The 15,742-nt window shown below is 32.1% G+C and overlaps 3 protein-coding genes across 5 annotated transcripts; 2 read left to right on the top strand and 1 right to left on the bottom strand.

The window, feature by feature from the left end:
• Window positions 1-1,450: 1,450 nt before the first annotated feature.
• LOC116344998 (serine/threonine-protein kinase BRSK1) lies at window positions 1,451-8,980 on the top strand. Of its 2 annotated transcripts, none has more exons than XM_031773949.1 (16): window positions 1,451-1,820; window positions 1,904-1,998; window positions 2,080-2,306; window positions 2,388-2,538; window positions 2,623-3,038; window positions 3,130-3,351; window positions 3,433-3,533; window positions 3,597-3,736; window positions 3,820-3,961; window positions 4,039-4,212; window positions 4,303-4,469; window positions 4,574-4,678; window positions 4,747-4,822; window positions 4,895-5,058; window positions 5,210-5,343; window positions 5,414-8,980. In XM_031773949.1, exons 1-16 carry the CDS (start codon window positions 1,733-1,735, stop codon window positions 5,502-5,504), a joined length of 2,493 nt encoding a protein of 830 aa, XP_031629809.1. In that variant the 5' UTR covers window positions 1,451-1,732; the 3' UTR covers window positions 5,505-8,980. The 2 variants fall into 2 exon arrangements, with proteins under 2 accessions (XP_031629809.1, XP_031629810.1); XM_031773950.1 differs by having other exon boundaries at window positions 3,823-3,961.
• Window positions 8,981-9,079: 99 nt separating this feature from the next.
• On the bottom strand, window positions 9,080-10,884 carry LOC116345000. The gene is made up of 4 exons (XM_031773953.1): window positions 10,008-10,884; window positions 9,831-9,922; window positions 9,385-9,571; window positions 9,080-9,313 (listed from the first exon to the last, which is right to left on the bottom strand). The coding sequence occupies exons 1-4, from the start codon at window positions 10,711-10,713 to the stop codon at window positions 9,270-9,272; spliced, it is 1,029 nt and encodes a 342-aa protein (XP_031629813.1). The 5' UTR covers window positions 10,714-10,884; the 3' UTR covers window positions 9,080-9,269.
• Window positions 10,885-11,449: 565 nt separating this feature from the next.
• Window positions 11,450-14,249, top strand: LOC116344999. Of its 2 annotated transcripts, none has more exons than XM_031773952.1 (6): window positions 11,450-12,365; window positions 12,491-12,973; window positions 13,051-13,330; window positions 13,405-13,647; window positions 13,730-13,913; window positions 13,979-14,249. In XM_031773952.1, the coding sequence occupies exons 1-6, from the start codon at window positions 12,125-12,127 to the stop codon at window positions 14,135-14,137; spliced, it is 1,590 nt and encodes a 529-aa protein (XP_031629812.1). In that variant the 5' UTR covers window positions 11,450-12,124; the 3' UTR covers window positions 14,138-14,249. The 2 variants fall into 2 exon arrangements, with proteins under 2 accessions (XP_031629812.1, XP_031629811.1); XM_031773951.1 differs by having other exon boundaries at window positions 11,451-12,365; window positions 13,976-14,249.
• Window positions 14,250-15,742: the final 1,493 nt, after the last annotated feature.

A 15,742-nucleotide genomic window follows, 5' to 3' on the forward strand; every position in this document is an offset into this window, starting at 1 on the left:
GCACAACAATAAAGAACAATGACAGAAATTCTGATAGCGCTCGACTTAAAAAAAAAAAACGAAGAAAAAATCAAAAATCAAATTCACCTACATATGGGAGGCCAACGAGTACAACCACCGCTTAGGCACGCGCCACCATTTAACACGCTCTTCTTGTGTTGGCGCGCGTGTGTGTGTGTGTGCTCATCAAAGAGTCGATATTCGTTTCAAAAATGAAACACGATATTTCAGCCGTCCAGTTAAATGGCAACCAAGCTGTTCGGAATCATTTGTGCGGTCAACCATGCACTGAACTAATTACGTTACATTCCCATTTTTCATCTTTAAATTCATAATTGAAAAATCCTTTTTTTTTCTGTTGTTGTTCTATTGTGTGTTTTTTTAAGTGCATCGAATTTATATATGTGCACCAAAACATTTCCACAAATAATCTGTATCGTTCTTTTTCTTCGTTTCTTTTTGTTTTGATTACAATCACTCTCTTGTGTGTCTCTGTTTGTTGTGAGCTTCTTTTATGGCAAATATTATTTGGACTCATCGTGTGCTTTTGTTATTTATCGATTTTCTTTGTAAAATGGCGTATTCAGCACAGAAATATGTGTAATATACACAAAAATTGCATTTATTTCGATAATTAATTAGTAAAATGGTAATTTTCAATGATAATATATCATTATTCGTACATAAATTGTACACAATTACCCAATAAATGGCAATATCATAATTTATCGAATCATTTGATTGATTCATTTCGAAAAATGATCACATTGACATGATTTTATATATATTTAAAGCCAATAAAATCGCAAATTAGGGTTGAACGTTCCTCGCGTTTACGGTGGTAAATCACACAACAATAATTTTCAATACATTTGAACACAAATGGAATCCATAAAAAAATTGTATAAATTAATTGAAATATTATGCTATTCAGTAGGTGGGCGAAAATGAAAAGAAAAGAAAAGCTCATCGGCACATTGCCATCAAAATAAAAACCAATCACATACACACACATACATACCGTTACCGAAACCTTGAAAACATTACATCCACATAATGCGATAGCTCAGACATAAGCACATCTATACGTATACAATTGTATGCAATTTATATTATTTGTTTGTTTTTCTATTTTATATATATATTTTCTCAATATCTTTGCAATTCGTTCGATTTTGCTTCTGGTTCTTCGACCAGTGCACAATACACGTGCGAAAAATCATCACTGCATAGTAAATCATTAAACGAGCCATCTTCATCGAAATGTTTGACAAATGATTTGGGGTTGAAATCACACTGAAATTGAATGAAAACCCATATGATTCAATCGATACAGATTTTACTACAAACTATTGTAACTGTCACTAAAGTGACAAACCAATTCGATTTATTGACCAATAATTTAATAAACATTTCATATTTTTGTTTATTTGTTTCAATTTGTGTACAGATAACATGATGATATGTTAACAATGAGTTTTCGAGACTGTTTGGATAGTATTCCATAAAATTTGTTGAATGGTGAATGACAAGTTAATAATCTTGAGTGATTTCGTTCCATTAAATGAATTAAAATTGATAATAAATGTGAATGGCGAAAAACGTGTTTTCTGCAAACACTTTATAACACATTGAACTCTCGCTATAAACAAGTTTTATTTTCGCATTTGATATATATAAACCAAAAACCATTTAATTGTGGCATCGAGCGAAGTAGAAAGAAATTATAAATATGCAAAAGGAAAATACGGCGCCTGTCGAAAGCCATCAATATGTAGGGCCTTACAGACTGGAAAAAACACTAGGAAAAGGGCAGACAGGTACGGTTTACCAAATATTTATTCGATATCTGTTGATAAAATGTATATTTTATTTTTTATTTTTTTCTTTATTAAATTTCAAGGTCTGGTCAAGCTGGGTGTTCATTGTGTTTTAGGGAAAAAAGTAGCGATTAAAATAATAAATAGAGAGAAACTAAGCGAATCAGTATTAATGAAGGTACGAACAATGTTTATTGAACAATGAGTCCAGTGTAAAGAGTTTTTAATTTAAAAATGCTTTCTTTATTTTGCATTACAGGTGGAACGAGAGATAGCTATTATGAAATTAATTGATCATCCACATGTTTTGGGTTTGTCGGATGTATATGAAAATAAGAAATATTTATATTTAGTGCTGGAACTTGTGTCTGGCGGCGAGTTGTTTGACTATTTAGTAAAGAAGGGTAGACTGACACCAAAAGAAGCCAGAAAGTTTTTTCGTCAAATCATTTCGGCGCTAGATTTTTGCCATTCACATTCGATATGGTACATATGCTTGATAATATAATTCATTGAATGGAATATTTGAATTGCTAATTTTTTTTTATCATAATCGTTTTCATGCAGCCATCGAGACCTTAAGCCGGAAAATTTACTACTTGATGAAAAGAATAACATAAAAATTGCCGATTTTGGAATGGCATCACTACAACCAGCTGGTTCGATGCTTGAAACATCTTGTGGTTCACCACATTACGCTTGTCCAGAAGTGATTCGAGTATGTGATGGCATATTTTCTTTATCTGAACATGCAGTTGTGTGCGTGTAACTTCTTCTAATGTCTTGTATTTGTGTGTTATAGGGTGAAAAATATGATGGTCGTCGTGCTGATGTATGGTCGTGTGGTGTTATTTTATATGCATTATTAGTTGGTGCTCTACCATTTGATGATGATAATCTTCGACAATTGTTGGAAAAAGTGAAACGAGGTGTATTTCATATACCACATTTTGTTCCGCCCGATTGTCAAAGTTTGTTGCGGGGCATGATTGAAGTGAATCCAGACAAACGACTCACACTTGGCGAAATAAATCGACATCCGTGGGTGACAGCTGGTGGCAAAGGCGAACTCGAATTAGAATTACCAATGATGGAAGTAGTACAAACACATGTTTTACCTTCGGCTTCATCTGTCGATCCGGATGTTTTGAATGCAATCTGTTCCCTTGGATGTTTTAAAGAAAAAGAAAAACTAATACAAGAGCTCATGAGCCCAAAGTGAGTCCAATATTCGATAAAAATAAAAAAATTGCCGAAATTTTACTCGAAATTAAATCAATAAACGACTTTTGTTCAACGATTATTTTAGTCACAACACGGAAAAGGTCATTTATTTCCTATTACTTGAACGTAAACGCCGAAGACCAGCTCTTGAAGATGACGACGAAGCAATAAGACCTAGACCCAATACAGAAGTCAGCGATCCACCGAAAAAAAGACTCGACACATGCAGAATCAATGGACAGAATTCATATAATTTTGGTCAAATTAGCGAAGGATCGCCAATAACAACACGAAGACAAGCATTTAAGTGAGTTAATCTACCACATGAGATTTTTTTTTATTTTTCTGTAATACCAAATAATTTAATTTCTTATATTTTTTTATGCAGTTTTCGTTCTTATAGTAATACCCGAAATCACAATCGAAGATCTCCAACACCATCAGCCAGATCTGCTTCATATCATAGCCCAACTAGAAATCCACAGCAAGGTGAGTCTTACATCGTTTTATTCATCAATGGAACATTAATTTATTTTGACATTTTTTGTATAGCTCTATCAAGACCATCATCTCCAGCCACTTCGGCGCGCCATTCAACTCATTCACCATCAATAGGTGGCCGAACCGTTCAACCGAAATCACAACAACAATCCGAAGATCAGCAACAAACACAAACAACATCAACGCAACAGGTACGTTGTTGATTGTGTTCCTTTTCTTGTTTCCTCACTCAATAAATTTGGTTCATTTTAAATTTGACTATTGTTTATCAAAGCAGCCGCAACTTCAACTGCAATCATCAAATCAATCTCATGACACAAGTAACTACGATCAACAGCAATCGGGTGCTCATCATAGGGCCAACTCCGGACCAACAATAGCTATTAGTTTGTTTCCAGAATCGGAAAATAGTAATTGTAAGTGATAATGGATTGAAAATACCGTACGTGCTGTGAATGTGTGAATTTAATTTATTTAAAAATGTTTGTTACAGGGCCTGTTCCAAATTCACCGCATCTCAGTGCTGCAAATGCCAGTAATGCGCCATCGCCTGCAATGACTGCCTCCACTTGTAGCAATGCAAGTAGTCAACTGTGGAAAACTCGTTTAACCAATATTAAAAATAGTTTTCTGGGCAGTCCGCGTTTCCATCGAAGAAAGTTACAAGGTAAATCAACAAAGAATTAGTAGAAATAAGAAAAAGAAGAAAGTTCATACAATATTAAAATATCGATCAAATGTCTCAATTTATTTGAAGTTTCATCCGATGAGGTATATTTAACGCCAGACTCATCACCAGAATTAACAAAACGTTCGTGGTTTGGGAATTTGATGACCACAGAAAAGGATGAAACTTTTACGGTGCTTGTAAAAGGAAAGCCACTAGCAACGGTCAAAGCTCATTTGATTCATGCATTTTTATCGGTAAGCATTTCACATAATTTGTAGTCGCAAGTAGTTTTCGGAAATGAACGAAATTAAAGTGAAAAAAAGATTACTCACTGAGCTGATGTGTTAATGAATTTCAGATGGCAGAACTCTCGCATAGTGTAATATCGCCAATGTCGTTTAGAGTTGAGTACAAACGAAATGGAACTGGACCGGCAATGTTTCAGCGGCATGTTCGGTTTCAGGTAAATTTATTCATTTTTTATGCTTAATTTTATTTATTCGTTATTTATATGTATATATTTTGTAATAGGTGGATTTAAGTGCAATTTGTAAACAAGAAGAAGTTTCCGATACGCTTTTTGCGATAACATTTACATTGTTATCCGGTGAGTTTTCTGAATATATTGAATTATTTTTTTACAAAATAATAATTGTAATTATTTTTGTATAATTTGAAGGTAACATTCGAAGATTCCGTCGAATATGTGAACATATTCAATCGCAAGTTTGCTCAAAGCGATTTTCTGGCCCTAATAGTCCACCCAGAGTAACGAATGCCGTTTCAGAGAGTTCGTCCTGTGGTTCAGATTCAAGTGAACGTTTATCATGTTATAAGCGCCAGGTAAATTCGAATGGATCGTTTTCTATTTATATCCTCCCTGTAGCCTCCTAGCATACATCACTTGTTGAACATTAAATTTAAATGAAATAGTTATATATACATAAATGCAAACCTTCTAATCCAAATTCTATTTCAATTGATTTATATAAAGATTGAAAATGACTGTGAAAACGATGCTGTATTTGAGTGCAATAAAACACCCGTTTCGAGACGTTCTTCTGCCTCCACAAATAATAATAACCAAGTATTAGGCGAAACAGCCAGTCCAAAAACCGTGCGGTCGAGGTAAGAATGATATATGGCACACATTTAACTCAACATATATATTGACACACATGTATTTGTTTAATTATAGTTCTGAGTCAACTCAAGATCCGGACCGTGTTAAAAATCGCAAGAATGGCGAAAAGCAATCAACAACGATATCGGGGAGTGCGATGGCATGAGAATTATTTCTCTGATTTAGTTTCAAAATAACAAAGATACAAATGTCAGGTTCTAAATATCATACCGATTGCCATACACATACATTACGATTGTTATGATGCTACTTTACTAAAAACTGAAACACATATTTAAAATATGTTAACCGAATCGGATTTAACATAAAAAAACAACGACTGTAAGATGCAACAAACAAACAAAATCCTTCAAAAAAACTTCATACATACAAACCAAATAAACAAACCAGTGACAGCAAATAGTACTTTTTTAATCTCGTGTGGCAGGGTATTATTTATACTATTCTATTTCGAGATGCTCGTAATATTTAATTCAATTAATCATCAATCGTTGGAAATTACATATGTATATTAAGTTTTTGTACGAGTTTACTGTATAAATGGCTTATGATTTTGGTTAGCGTGAGTTATTAATTTGCATTTGAGTGAGTTTAAACAAGAAGAAAAATATGCATTTTTTTAGATAAAAATACTTTGTTTTGTGATTGCTTACGTTTTAATTGGTTGAAATTTGCATCAGACGTATAAGTGCAATAAAAAGAAAACAGATTGAAAAATACCCAACCACAGAGATGATGCTTTAAAGGATCTAAAATATGAAAATTAATTATAACTATATAAATAGTTGATTGTGCAGAATGAGGAACTAAAACCGAACTATGTGTCTTTATTATTTTGCAAAAGTCAGAGGATAAACTAAAACGAACAATTGAAATGAAATCGCTTATAGCTCAGTTGTTAATTAAGTGAAAGAACGAAATCAAACTGAATCTCGCCACCGCCGCCGCCGCTGCTGCTGGGCTAAAATAATTAAATGATTGAATTAATATTCTGAATCTTCAAATTGATATACTTTTAAAAAACAGAACAATGCAAATTTAATACACTAGCTACATTGATCTTTCGATAAAAAGATGCAATCAATGACCTCTTATTTAGTGAATTTAGATGAAAGTTCAAGGAGTGAAAGGAAAATGTTTCTTTTTTTTTTGTTTTATTTTATGTGGTCCTTATTCTTAACTGAATCATTACTTGACTGCAATTAAATTATACGGAATGCATAAATTTATGAAATTTAAAAGAAAATAAGAAACAAGATTCAAATCACCAATAATAAAATGATGAGAATTGCTAACTGAATTTCTTGGGGAGCGAATGTCTCATTTTTTAGCTTGGTAACGGCTTAATTCATAATTTGGTAATGTTGACATACGTCCTCAAGGGAAAAATTTAAGGGGGGGTAATTGAAAAGAATCGAGAAGGGTAAGCAAAAAAGTGAAGTGTATTTTGCAAAAAGTGTACTTTTTTCTTTTTTTTTTTTGCTCTTCACTTTTTTGGTGAAAATCCCTAGCAAATTGAAAGAATTCTTTGAAATTTTTTAAGGGGTAACACTTCGCCAGGGGGGGGGGTAATCGGACCCCTCTGACCCCTACTGAGGACGTATGAATGTTGAGATCAAAAGTGAAACATCCAATCAATGGATCGAAAAGTGTTTGTGACAACAATGATTTCAGTCATGGCATTCGCTCACCAAATTTGTGCTGTAGATATCTTAATTTATATGGCCCAATAATCAAATAATAAACAAAATATATTGTTTCGCATCTGATATAAAACATACAAAATCTAAGTGTAGAATTGGTAAATTTTCATAAGCATTTTGAAAGTGATATAGGTAGTATTACTTGCATGGTAGCGATGTTCAAGATAAAACAATGCAACAAATAACCATTATAGTTGAATAAAATTTTACGGAATTGAATTGTTTGTGGTAATTTTTCTACTTCATTCCATTCAAAATGAGCATAGTTTCCATCAAATTGGTGAATTTTTGAATTCTAGTTTTGAGTTTTCAGTTTTTCTCCACCTACATTTTGTATGTTTTATTCCAGATCTATGAATCATACATTTTATTTCATTTATTATTATTTTTATGTCATTTGCATACTATGAAATATTATAAATTTCAAACGGCAAATATACATTATATGTTGCAACATTCATCAACATCAACTGAACATTCAAACAACAAAAACATCAACAACAACAACAGAATAAAAAAAAAAAAACTTTTTCAAATTCAAATTTTTACTATTATTGAGAAAATTAACAAAAAAAGAAAAAAACCGACAGAAATAATTTCTGAAAGAAGTGTAAATTTGTTGTGATGGCCAAACAACAACATTTAGAAATAACCTACATGCAAATATTGAATATCCCCAATACAATTAGCACAATCAGAAAAATAAAATGATGAAATGTTTTTTTTTTTGGAAAAAATTATTTAACTATATTGTAGTAGATTGAAAACGATGTTTCGATAAGTCAAACAATAGTACATGTTACGTCCACACCGTTCAAAATACGTAATGAACGAAAATGAAAAAATGGAAAAATATCAAAAAAAAAAACAAAAAAAAAGCATAAAAATTAAATAGCTTAGTAATTGAATTTTTCAATACCAGGCCATTGACACATTAAGCATTTTCATATGAGTTTATTATTCACTTATTGTGAAGAAAAAAAACCTGCTGAAGTTAAGAAAAAAAATAGTTCAAAACGAAACCGTGAAAGCATTTTTTAATTTTGATTTGACTTTAATATGTTTTGCGCTTCTTTTCACTTGATATTGTATAGGTATATGATAAAAAAGCTGACTTTCAGGGCACACGTATTTGTGGCTGTGCAATTCAGCTGTATTTTGAACATCAGCTGCTTGAAAAAAATACGTTCTAAGCAAAACAAGCTTTTTTCAACTACAAAATTATGCGTTTTCTTCTTTTCGATGCATAAATAAAATGTCTTCAACCATATTCTATAATGGCTTCAATTTATCCTTTTTTCGACATTTCTCTAGTCATTGTGCCCTGAAGCTTCGCCCAATTTGGAACTAATTGATATATATGCAATACAAAATCCAGTCCAATGAGGTCCTATAGCAATTTTTGGACACACCACAGCTAAAATATACACACTACTAAACTAATCCCAGCGTAAACGATACAACACTCAACAATTTTATGAATTAAAAATAAATACACATTCAGAGAGAGAGAGAGAGATACACACACACACACACACACCAAACAAAGAAATAAGATTGACTAATTTAATGTACAGAATGTGGTGGTTGCGAATGTTTCCTTTTTTACCAATTATTATTAATCGAATCTGTTGAATTGTGTGTATATTTTTGCTCACAGCAAAATCACAACTAAAATTAAATTTAAAAAAAAAAACGGATGATTACCATTTGTAGAGAATGAAAAAAGGGAAAGAAAGAAAAAGGAGTGCTTAGAATTCAATTTGAAGCCATTAAGAGCTTTAAGTTTGAGAAGACTATATTTTTTTGCGGTGCATAAAGTAGACACAGACTTTTTTGCAAAAAACAGATAACCAAAAGTGTACACGAATGAAACAATTATTTTTGACACTTTATGAAATACATATGAAAATCAAGACAAAAGACAAAAATCTACTGAAATTATGTAATAGTTCAGTGGACAAAATAAAATAAATTAATTTGATTCATGTTTAATTATTAAATGTTCTCCCTTTTTTTATTTAAACGTGATGATTTTATAGCTAAACATTTGGTAGTTTTCAAAGATTAAATTAATTGGTTAAATTATTTAAAAAATTAAATTAGCGGTGCATTGTTAATTCGACCATTGTCAAATCAAATGATTTTGTGTTGCTCAAATTGTTCCAATGTATAAATTCATCAATTTTCTATTTATTTGATGGTTGTTACTTCGCCGAATCGGTAAGGGATTCATTGTTTTCCACAGCATCTTTAAAATATTGAGAAAAATATACATCTTAATATTTTTACAAAAAATGTTGGTAAAATCTCGTCTATTACCGGAATCTTTGTTACGTTTATATTGACTCTCTTTTTCCGCCTCATCATTTATGGTTTCCGCTTGACTGTTGGCATCATTATTGTTATCAATAAATTTCTCTCGTGTTTGACTCAATTCCGCCTGAATTTGCTCCAAGCGATCGTTTAATGCACGACGCATCTCCAGCACATTCAAAAATGCTTCATTCTAATGTAAAACGAATGAAGAAGGATCAAATAAATAGATTATTAATGAGCATTTTAAGGTGATTTTTTTATGTCTTTTCGCAGAAATGTTATTTTTATCACAATTTTTACGGCTATCACTGAACTACATTCAAAATAATGTTTTTACATTCAAAATTTACATCAATAAACATCGTTTAAACCTTTTAATTCCAATTCACTTCATTCAATCATTCGTGGTGAAACGTTTAAACTATAAACTTTATAGTTTTATAACTTACGTGGTCGGTCATGAACAGTTTGAACATGTATCGTATAGTTAACATTGCAATAAGGATCGAAATGAATGCAAAAAAGCCGGACGTAAATGAACCTAATCACAAATTATGAAGTGAACAAATATGAGGAAATTGACTAATTAAGAGAAAAAAATTCGCAATCAAATAATTAATTATTACGGTCCAAAGATTGTGTTTCGGTTCTTCCAACGGGCTCGGATGATCCCATATCAAACAAAAAATCATTGTATTCCATGATTTTAGTTTTATTGAAATCCAGCTTAATAAATTCAACTATATGTGACGAGGTATTCTTACAAATGAGTTCATAGTTCGTTTGAATTTTGCATTGGTGTTCTTCCTCTATTATGGTGCTCATTAATTTTTCATTGATTGGCTCGATTATTGTTTTCACTGATTCAAATGGTTCGTTGTGTAGACTTGCGCCATTCTCATCAAATATTCTTATAGGCTCATTTTCACAGATACGTGTCCTTTGCGTTCGATTTGATTTCAGCGTTTGAACACATTTTGTCGATGACCTGAATGGTATACCGTTGGTGGTGTTGGAACTTTGTTCAATGCAACAATTAACGTCACATTGTTTTCTTAACCAAATTTTAAAATGTCCTAAACAGTTTTGTTGGCAATCGAGATAATGATTGTAATGAATATTACCACTACCAAATGGATATCGAACGCAATATCCCATTTTTTCTGAATCACTTGATCTGTTCAATTCTGATTTTGAGTAAAATTCCTTTTTGATCATTAATTTATGTTTGGCAACGTTTTTATTTCGTTTAATGGCCGCTCGATGAAAATTAAAAACGACCAATATCAATGCGACCGCAAGACACTGAAGTATTTGTTTTTGTCCGTACATTTTTGTTGCTTTGATTTTTAAAAGCACGTTTTTATTTTTATTTTTAAATCGTCATCAATTTTAATATACGTTGACTAAATTTCGTTACGAATAAAGGAAAATATTAAATTAAAACGTAGCTAGTAAATTTGTTCGAATCACTTCAATTCAAATAAAATCAACAAAGTTCGTATACCGATGCAACGCAATTGAGGGAATATCATTTTATAAAATATATTCTTCATTCGATTCTTTTAGATCAGCATTATGAGAATCATAGCATCTGTTCAATCAAAATGTGTTTGTAGTCATCATTGACTATCGGAAAAGTTTTGGCAGCTCCAGTACATACACAGTGTAAGTAGTATTAGTATTAAAATGTCCTTTTATGTGTCATTCAAAGGATTTGATTTTAAATTTGATCAAAAACTGTATTTTTCAATAACATGACATTTTAAATTGAAATCGGCCGGTGGGTGAATGTAAAACATCATTAAAAAAACATCATAAAAGGTAAACAGAGCGATATCAGTTTCGTATAATGTCCACCACCATTAATTCCTGTGGTCTAATACAGAATATAGATATATGCACCATACCAATATAAATAGAATATCATATGATATTATATCGATCATTTCATAATGTTGTACGAAATGTTGTTCATTGAGTCGCTCCATTGCGCCGGACGTCATACATACCGACATTTAAAAAACAACCCACACATTATGACGCAAACACAACCCGCACGACGTCGAAAACCAATAACAGAACCGAACGAAACGCTAACACAATAACAGCTATTGTGAAAATGGGGTTGTTGTGCACCTGTGTAAGTGAACAATGTAGGTTTGTTGGTTGCATTTACATTTCCATGGTGTAGGTTTCGGCTGCGAGCATAACAGTCAAAATCAAGTAGAGAATTGGTCTTTGTCGTGTGCGTTTGCAAGTGGCACAGTTTTTAAGACATTTTATTCATCAGTTAATTTTTATACTCAAAATTAAAATTGTTCGCTTCGCTGTATGTTCTTTTCTACAAATAAAAAAAAAAAAAACGGTGTAATAAGTGCAATTGCATGTGTGCTTCGTATTGTTTGATACTAAATCCATCGAAAAAAATGGAAATTGTTGAAAACGCAATGATTTGATTTTACTAAGCACATTGACCGAATGTTAAACAATCGTAAAATTTCAAGTGTTTCAATTCCAATAAGTTTTGAATGAATAACGACAAATAAAGCTGCATATAAAATACAGTGTATTAATCTTGTATTATGAAAGTGTGATATACTTTTTATTATTGTATCTGTATATCGTGTTATATAGCTGTATAATACATTAAGCAAAAAAAAAAACTTACATAAGACCATTCCTCGTAGATTGCTTGAATTTAATGTATATCCTGTAAGTGAAATTTGAAAAACAAAAAAAAATGGATGAAAATCACGCTAAAGTTCATAACAAAGTAAAACATCAACAAGGCGTTGCATCGTTACATGAAAATTTAACGGAAGCAACGTCACCCACAAAAACAACAACAACAACACCAGCACCAACCACATCTATTGTGATTGTGCAAGCCCAATCAAATGATGACGAAAGACCAGAATCGCCTACGTCATCACGTAATGTAAATAGCAAAAATGTACAAATGTCTGGTGTATCAAATACAGGTATCGTACCAAATTTTCTCATTTTCATTTGGATTTTTTCTTTGTTTTTTTATTTTTCTTCAAGCTAAATGGATTTTTAGAAGAAATAATTTATTATTTAATTTTTTATTTGGCTAAAAAAATAGAAGCGTGTGAAAAGAGCTCATCTTCCAAAGAAAATGTTGAGAATGTAATTAGAAACGAAAATGCCGACGATAAATTGGCACTATTTCATAAATCATCAGCGGCAAATGTTGCGAAATATTCGCCAAAATTGTCACCGCACAAACTCCAAGCAAAATCAATGTCTGATCCACCGACAAGTCCGGCACAGCGTTCAGTACGAAGTAGGTCGAGCAATGAAAAAAGTCCACGACAAAAACGAAGTAAGTCCGAATCAAGGCGTCGACGTGAACGAAAATTAATTGCGGCTGGTGAGATGGAAGTGAGACAAGCAAACGAAACCCTAATGCGGTATTTAAAACAATGTTCCGAAGTAAATGACGCTTCTTTATCGGGTGAATTAGAAATTGATAAGAATTTGGATGATCGATACCATCGCAAAATCCAATCACAAAGAGAACGTAATAATGGGCATCGTTCAAGCGATGCTAGCATTGGAATAACAGGTATATTCAGTTTACATTTTTTACGATTATGTATTTGAGATGAGTGTATGGCGATTTCTTTTTTATGGTTCAATTAGGGGGCGGAGGGAAAAAAAGTCTAAGCACATTTACAATGCGAGCAGCATCATTTGCACGAGAACGTATACCATCGAGTGGCCTATCGAACATTTTACAAGAGTTGACTGCTGATATCATTCCAAATCACGATGAAATCTATAATCCATTTACGCCCGTCGTTTCGCCCACCGAAGGACCACGTACTGATAAAATGTTCATTCAAACACCACGAGGTTTTCGTTCTGCTTCGGATAACAATTTTTTGAAATCATCAGCAAACGTTGACTCAGAATGTGGCCGGTAGATATTATTTGCTGCTTCGTCTTAAAATTCGGATTGATTTTAATTGTTATTGATGTTTTTTTTTTATCTAGACCTCTAATAACAAACGATGCGGCCAGTTTATCTTGTTTCGTACAGCGAATATGGATTCTATTAGCAAATATATCTCATGGCTTATTGGCCGGTCTGGCACTTGCCCACATTCTATTCATTGGAACAACAACACCAAAAGATTTGCTCAGCGGTTCCATCAAATCATATCTATCATCAACCGAAATTTACACAAATACATTCTATTGCTTGGCTATTCTCTGTTTAGTATCCGTTTGGGATCGGTAAGTTTTCTATGGCATACAATAAAGTGTAAGAAAAATAGAATCAAAAATACAGAGCGATGATGTCTTTCATTCATTACAGAATGGACATTTGCCGATGCACAGTCTTAAGTGCTAACGAATCAATATCGTTCCGATGGATTATTGTCGTAATGATTTATATGGCTACAATAATATTATGTTTATCATCTGAATCATTTGATAAACGATTTTATGTATTATCGAATGAAAATACAAACAACACTTCAACCTCTACAATGGATATGGTAAGAAAAATTAAGCAATATAACAATCGCAACATTAACTTTCAATTTTGTTCCGTTCACAGCAGGTACATAATCAAATAGTAAATATATGGAGTTCATTGTCCTTAGCCAGAAGTATAGGTGCTATAATTGGATGGCTAATCATTGGTTTAAAAGAACCAATGGAAGATCAACTCTACAACCAACTGGTTGAAATGGAAGGATATAAAGTGAGCAATAATTAATGTAGAAACAAAGCATCCAACATAATAAAAGCGTTATATATATAGTATATCATACAAATAAACTGTTTAGAAAATGGCAATAATAAAATTATCAATGCATAAATATCCATAAACAAAATCAAGTTTTTTATTGAAATATACGTATCCAATGATCAAATCAATGGTTAAGTTTTGCGGGGAGAATGAGCTGAATCATTTGCTGTATGATATTTTGGACATTTCAGATGCCACATAGATAGAACGATTTTTCAGATTTGTACCAAATACTCTTCTTGAATAATAAGACACTCAAAGAGACATGTCATAAAACAAGGCAAGAGATTTTGCGATAAAAATATTAATCAATTTGAATTTTGTTTAAATTTAAAAGTCATTTATTTATTTATTTATTAAACACCACCAAGAGCTGGCTGAATAATATTGCAGGAAAAAATGAATCGGATGGATTCATGAAAAAACCTGATCTTTTCAATTTTACAATTTCAATTAGAAGTTTTACTTCTTTTTAGCATCTTTTTTTTGTTTCTTCTTGTCCTTCTTATTTTGTTTGTCTTTGGGGGCCTTAGTTGTTGGTGCTTCATCTGCAATATAGTTCGGCATCTCAGCTAGTTCTGGATCGATGCTGCATTTGAAATAATTAATATTTAAACATTTAAAAATGAATGTATCACTTTGAAAATAGGAACCACACACAATTCAATCGAATACGTTGATCTCGATTTCATAATTTTCTTAGTTTCATTTAAATTCGTTATTTGTAAGATTGCGAACAAACATTCAATCTTAGCAAAATTATGGTGTCAATAGCGAGACTTTTAACATAAACTATATTCAATGAATCAACTATGAGGAGCTCTGAAAACCTGGCTGAAATAAAATACTAACTCTGAGGCGAATTCAACTGAACCTGGTGCTTCAACTGAGCTTGGTGCTTCAACCTCCTTTTTAGCTTTTCCTTTCCTATTATAAAGTATACCATGAAAAATATTTTCTACAAAATCTAAATAACTAAAGTAAAACATACTTTTTTCCAGCATCGATTGGCCTGTGCAAAAGAAAAAAAACAGGAAACAATCAATCTTCATGTTCAATAACACAAATAAATGGGTTGTAAATGAAAGTTCTTACAGTGTTACGACCACCAAAACGATGAGAGCGAATATGAAAATATTGCGAAATAATTGCATTTTGTTAGTTGATACGTCTTGAGATGATATCTCTGAATGAACTGAATTTCCTCGGTCGTGCAACCCTTTTTATACCCAATTGAACGACAATTTGTATGACTAACAATATGAAGGTGACCTCGTGTCGTGTAACGAAAAAAATATTCCCAGAAGAAAGACGATTGTTACAATAAAATTTCATCAGATGAACGCGTGCAATGAATAATTAAAGATACTCAGTATTATAAACTTAAGTTATTCAAGTCAATTCTGGATCAAATTTTCTAAACAGTCTGTCATTCTTGTTATCATAATGAAGAAATTTTTCCAAAAATTCTTAGAGAGTGAGTAAAAAAAGCTTCAACCATATTGTTTTTTATCGCACAAATGAAGAAATAATTTATTTAAATTTTAAACCTCTTTTTATTAACTTTTGTTT

This window comes from Contarinia nasturtii, unplaced genomic scaffold (genome assembly GCF_009176525.2).
Source record: "Contarinia nasturtii isolate CC-2019 unplaced genomic scaffold, AAFC_CNas_1.1 Cnas_scaffold_1240, whole genome shotgun sequence".
NCBI lineage: Eukaryota > Metazoa > Arthropoda > Insecta > Diptera > Cecidomyiidae > Contarinia > Contarinia nasturtii.

Coding starts and splice junctions, on each gene's coding strand:
- LOC116344998 (XM_031773949.1), top strand. CDS start 1,733: ATGCAAAAGGAAAATACGGCGCCTGTCGAAAGCCATCAATATGTAGGG. Junction 3,737..3,819: donor AAACAACATCAACGCAACAG/GTACGTTGTTGA, acceptor TGTTTATCAAAG/CAGCCGCAACTTCAACTGCA. Junction 4,213..4,302: donor CCATCGAAGAAAGTTACAAG/GTAAATCAACAA, acceptor ATTTATTTGAAG/TTTCATCCGATGAGGTATAT.
- LOC116345000 (XM_031773953.1), bottom strand. CDS start 10,713: ATGTACGGACAAAAACAAATACTTCAGTGTCTTGCGGTCGCATTGATA. Junction 9,923..10,007: donor CGAAACACAATCTTTGGACC/GTAATAATTAAT, acceptor ATTTGTGATTAG/GTTCATTTACGTCCGGCTTT. Junction 9,314..9,384: donor TAAACGTAACAAAGATTCCG/GTAATAGACGAG, acceptor AATATTTTAAAG/ATGCTGTGGAAAACAATGAA.
- LOC116344999 (XM_031773951.1), top strand. CDS start 12,125: ATGGATGAAAATCACGCTAAAGTTCATAACAAAGTAAAACATCAACAA. Junction 13,331..13,404: donor GTTGACTCAGAATGTGGCCG/GTAGATATTATT, acceptor TTTTTTATCTAG/ACCTCTAATAACAAACGATG. Junction 13,914..13,975: donor CAACCTCTACAATGGATATG/GTAAGAAAAATT, acceptor TTCCGTTCACAG/CAGGTACATAATCAAATAGT.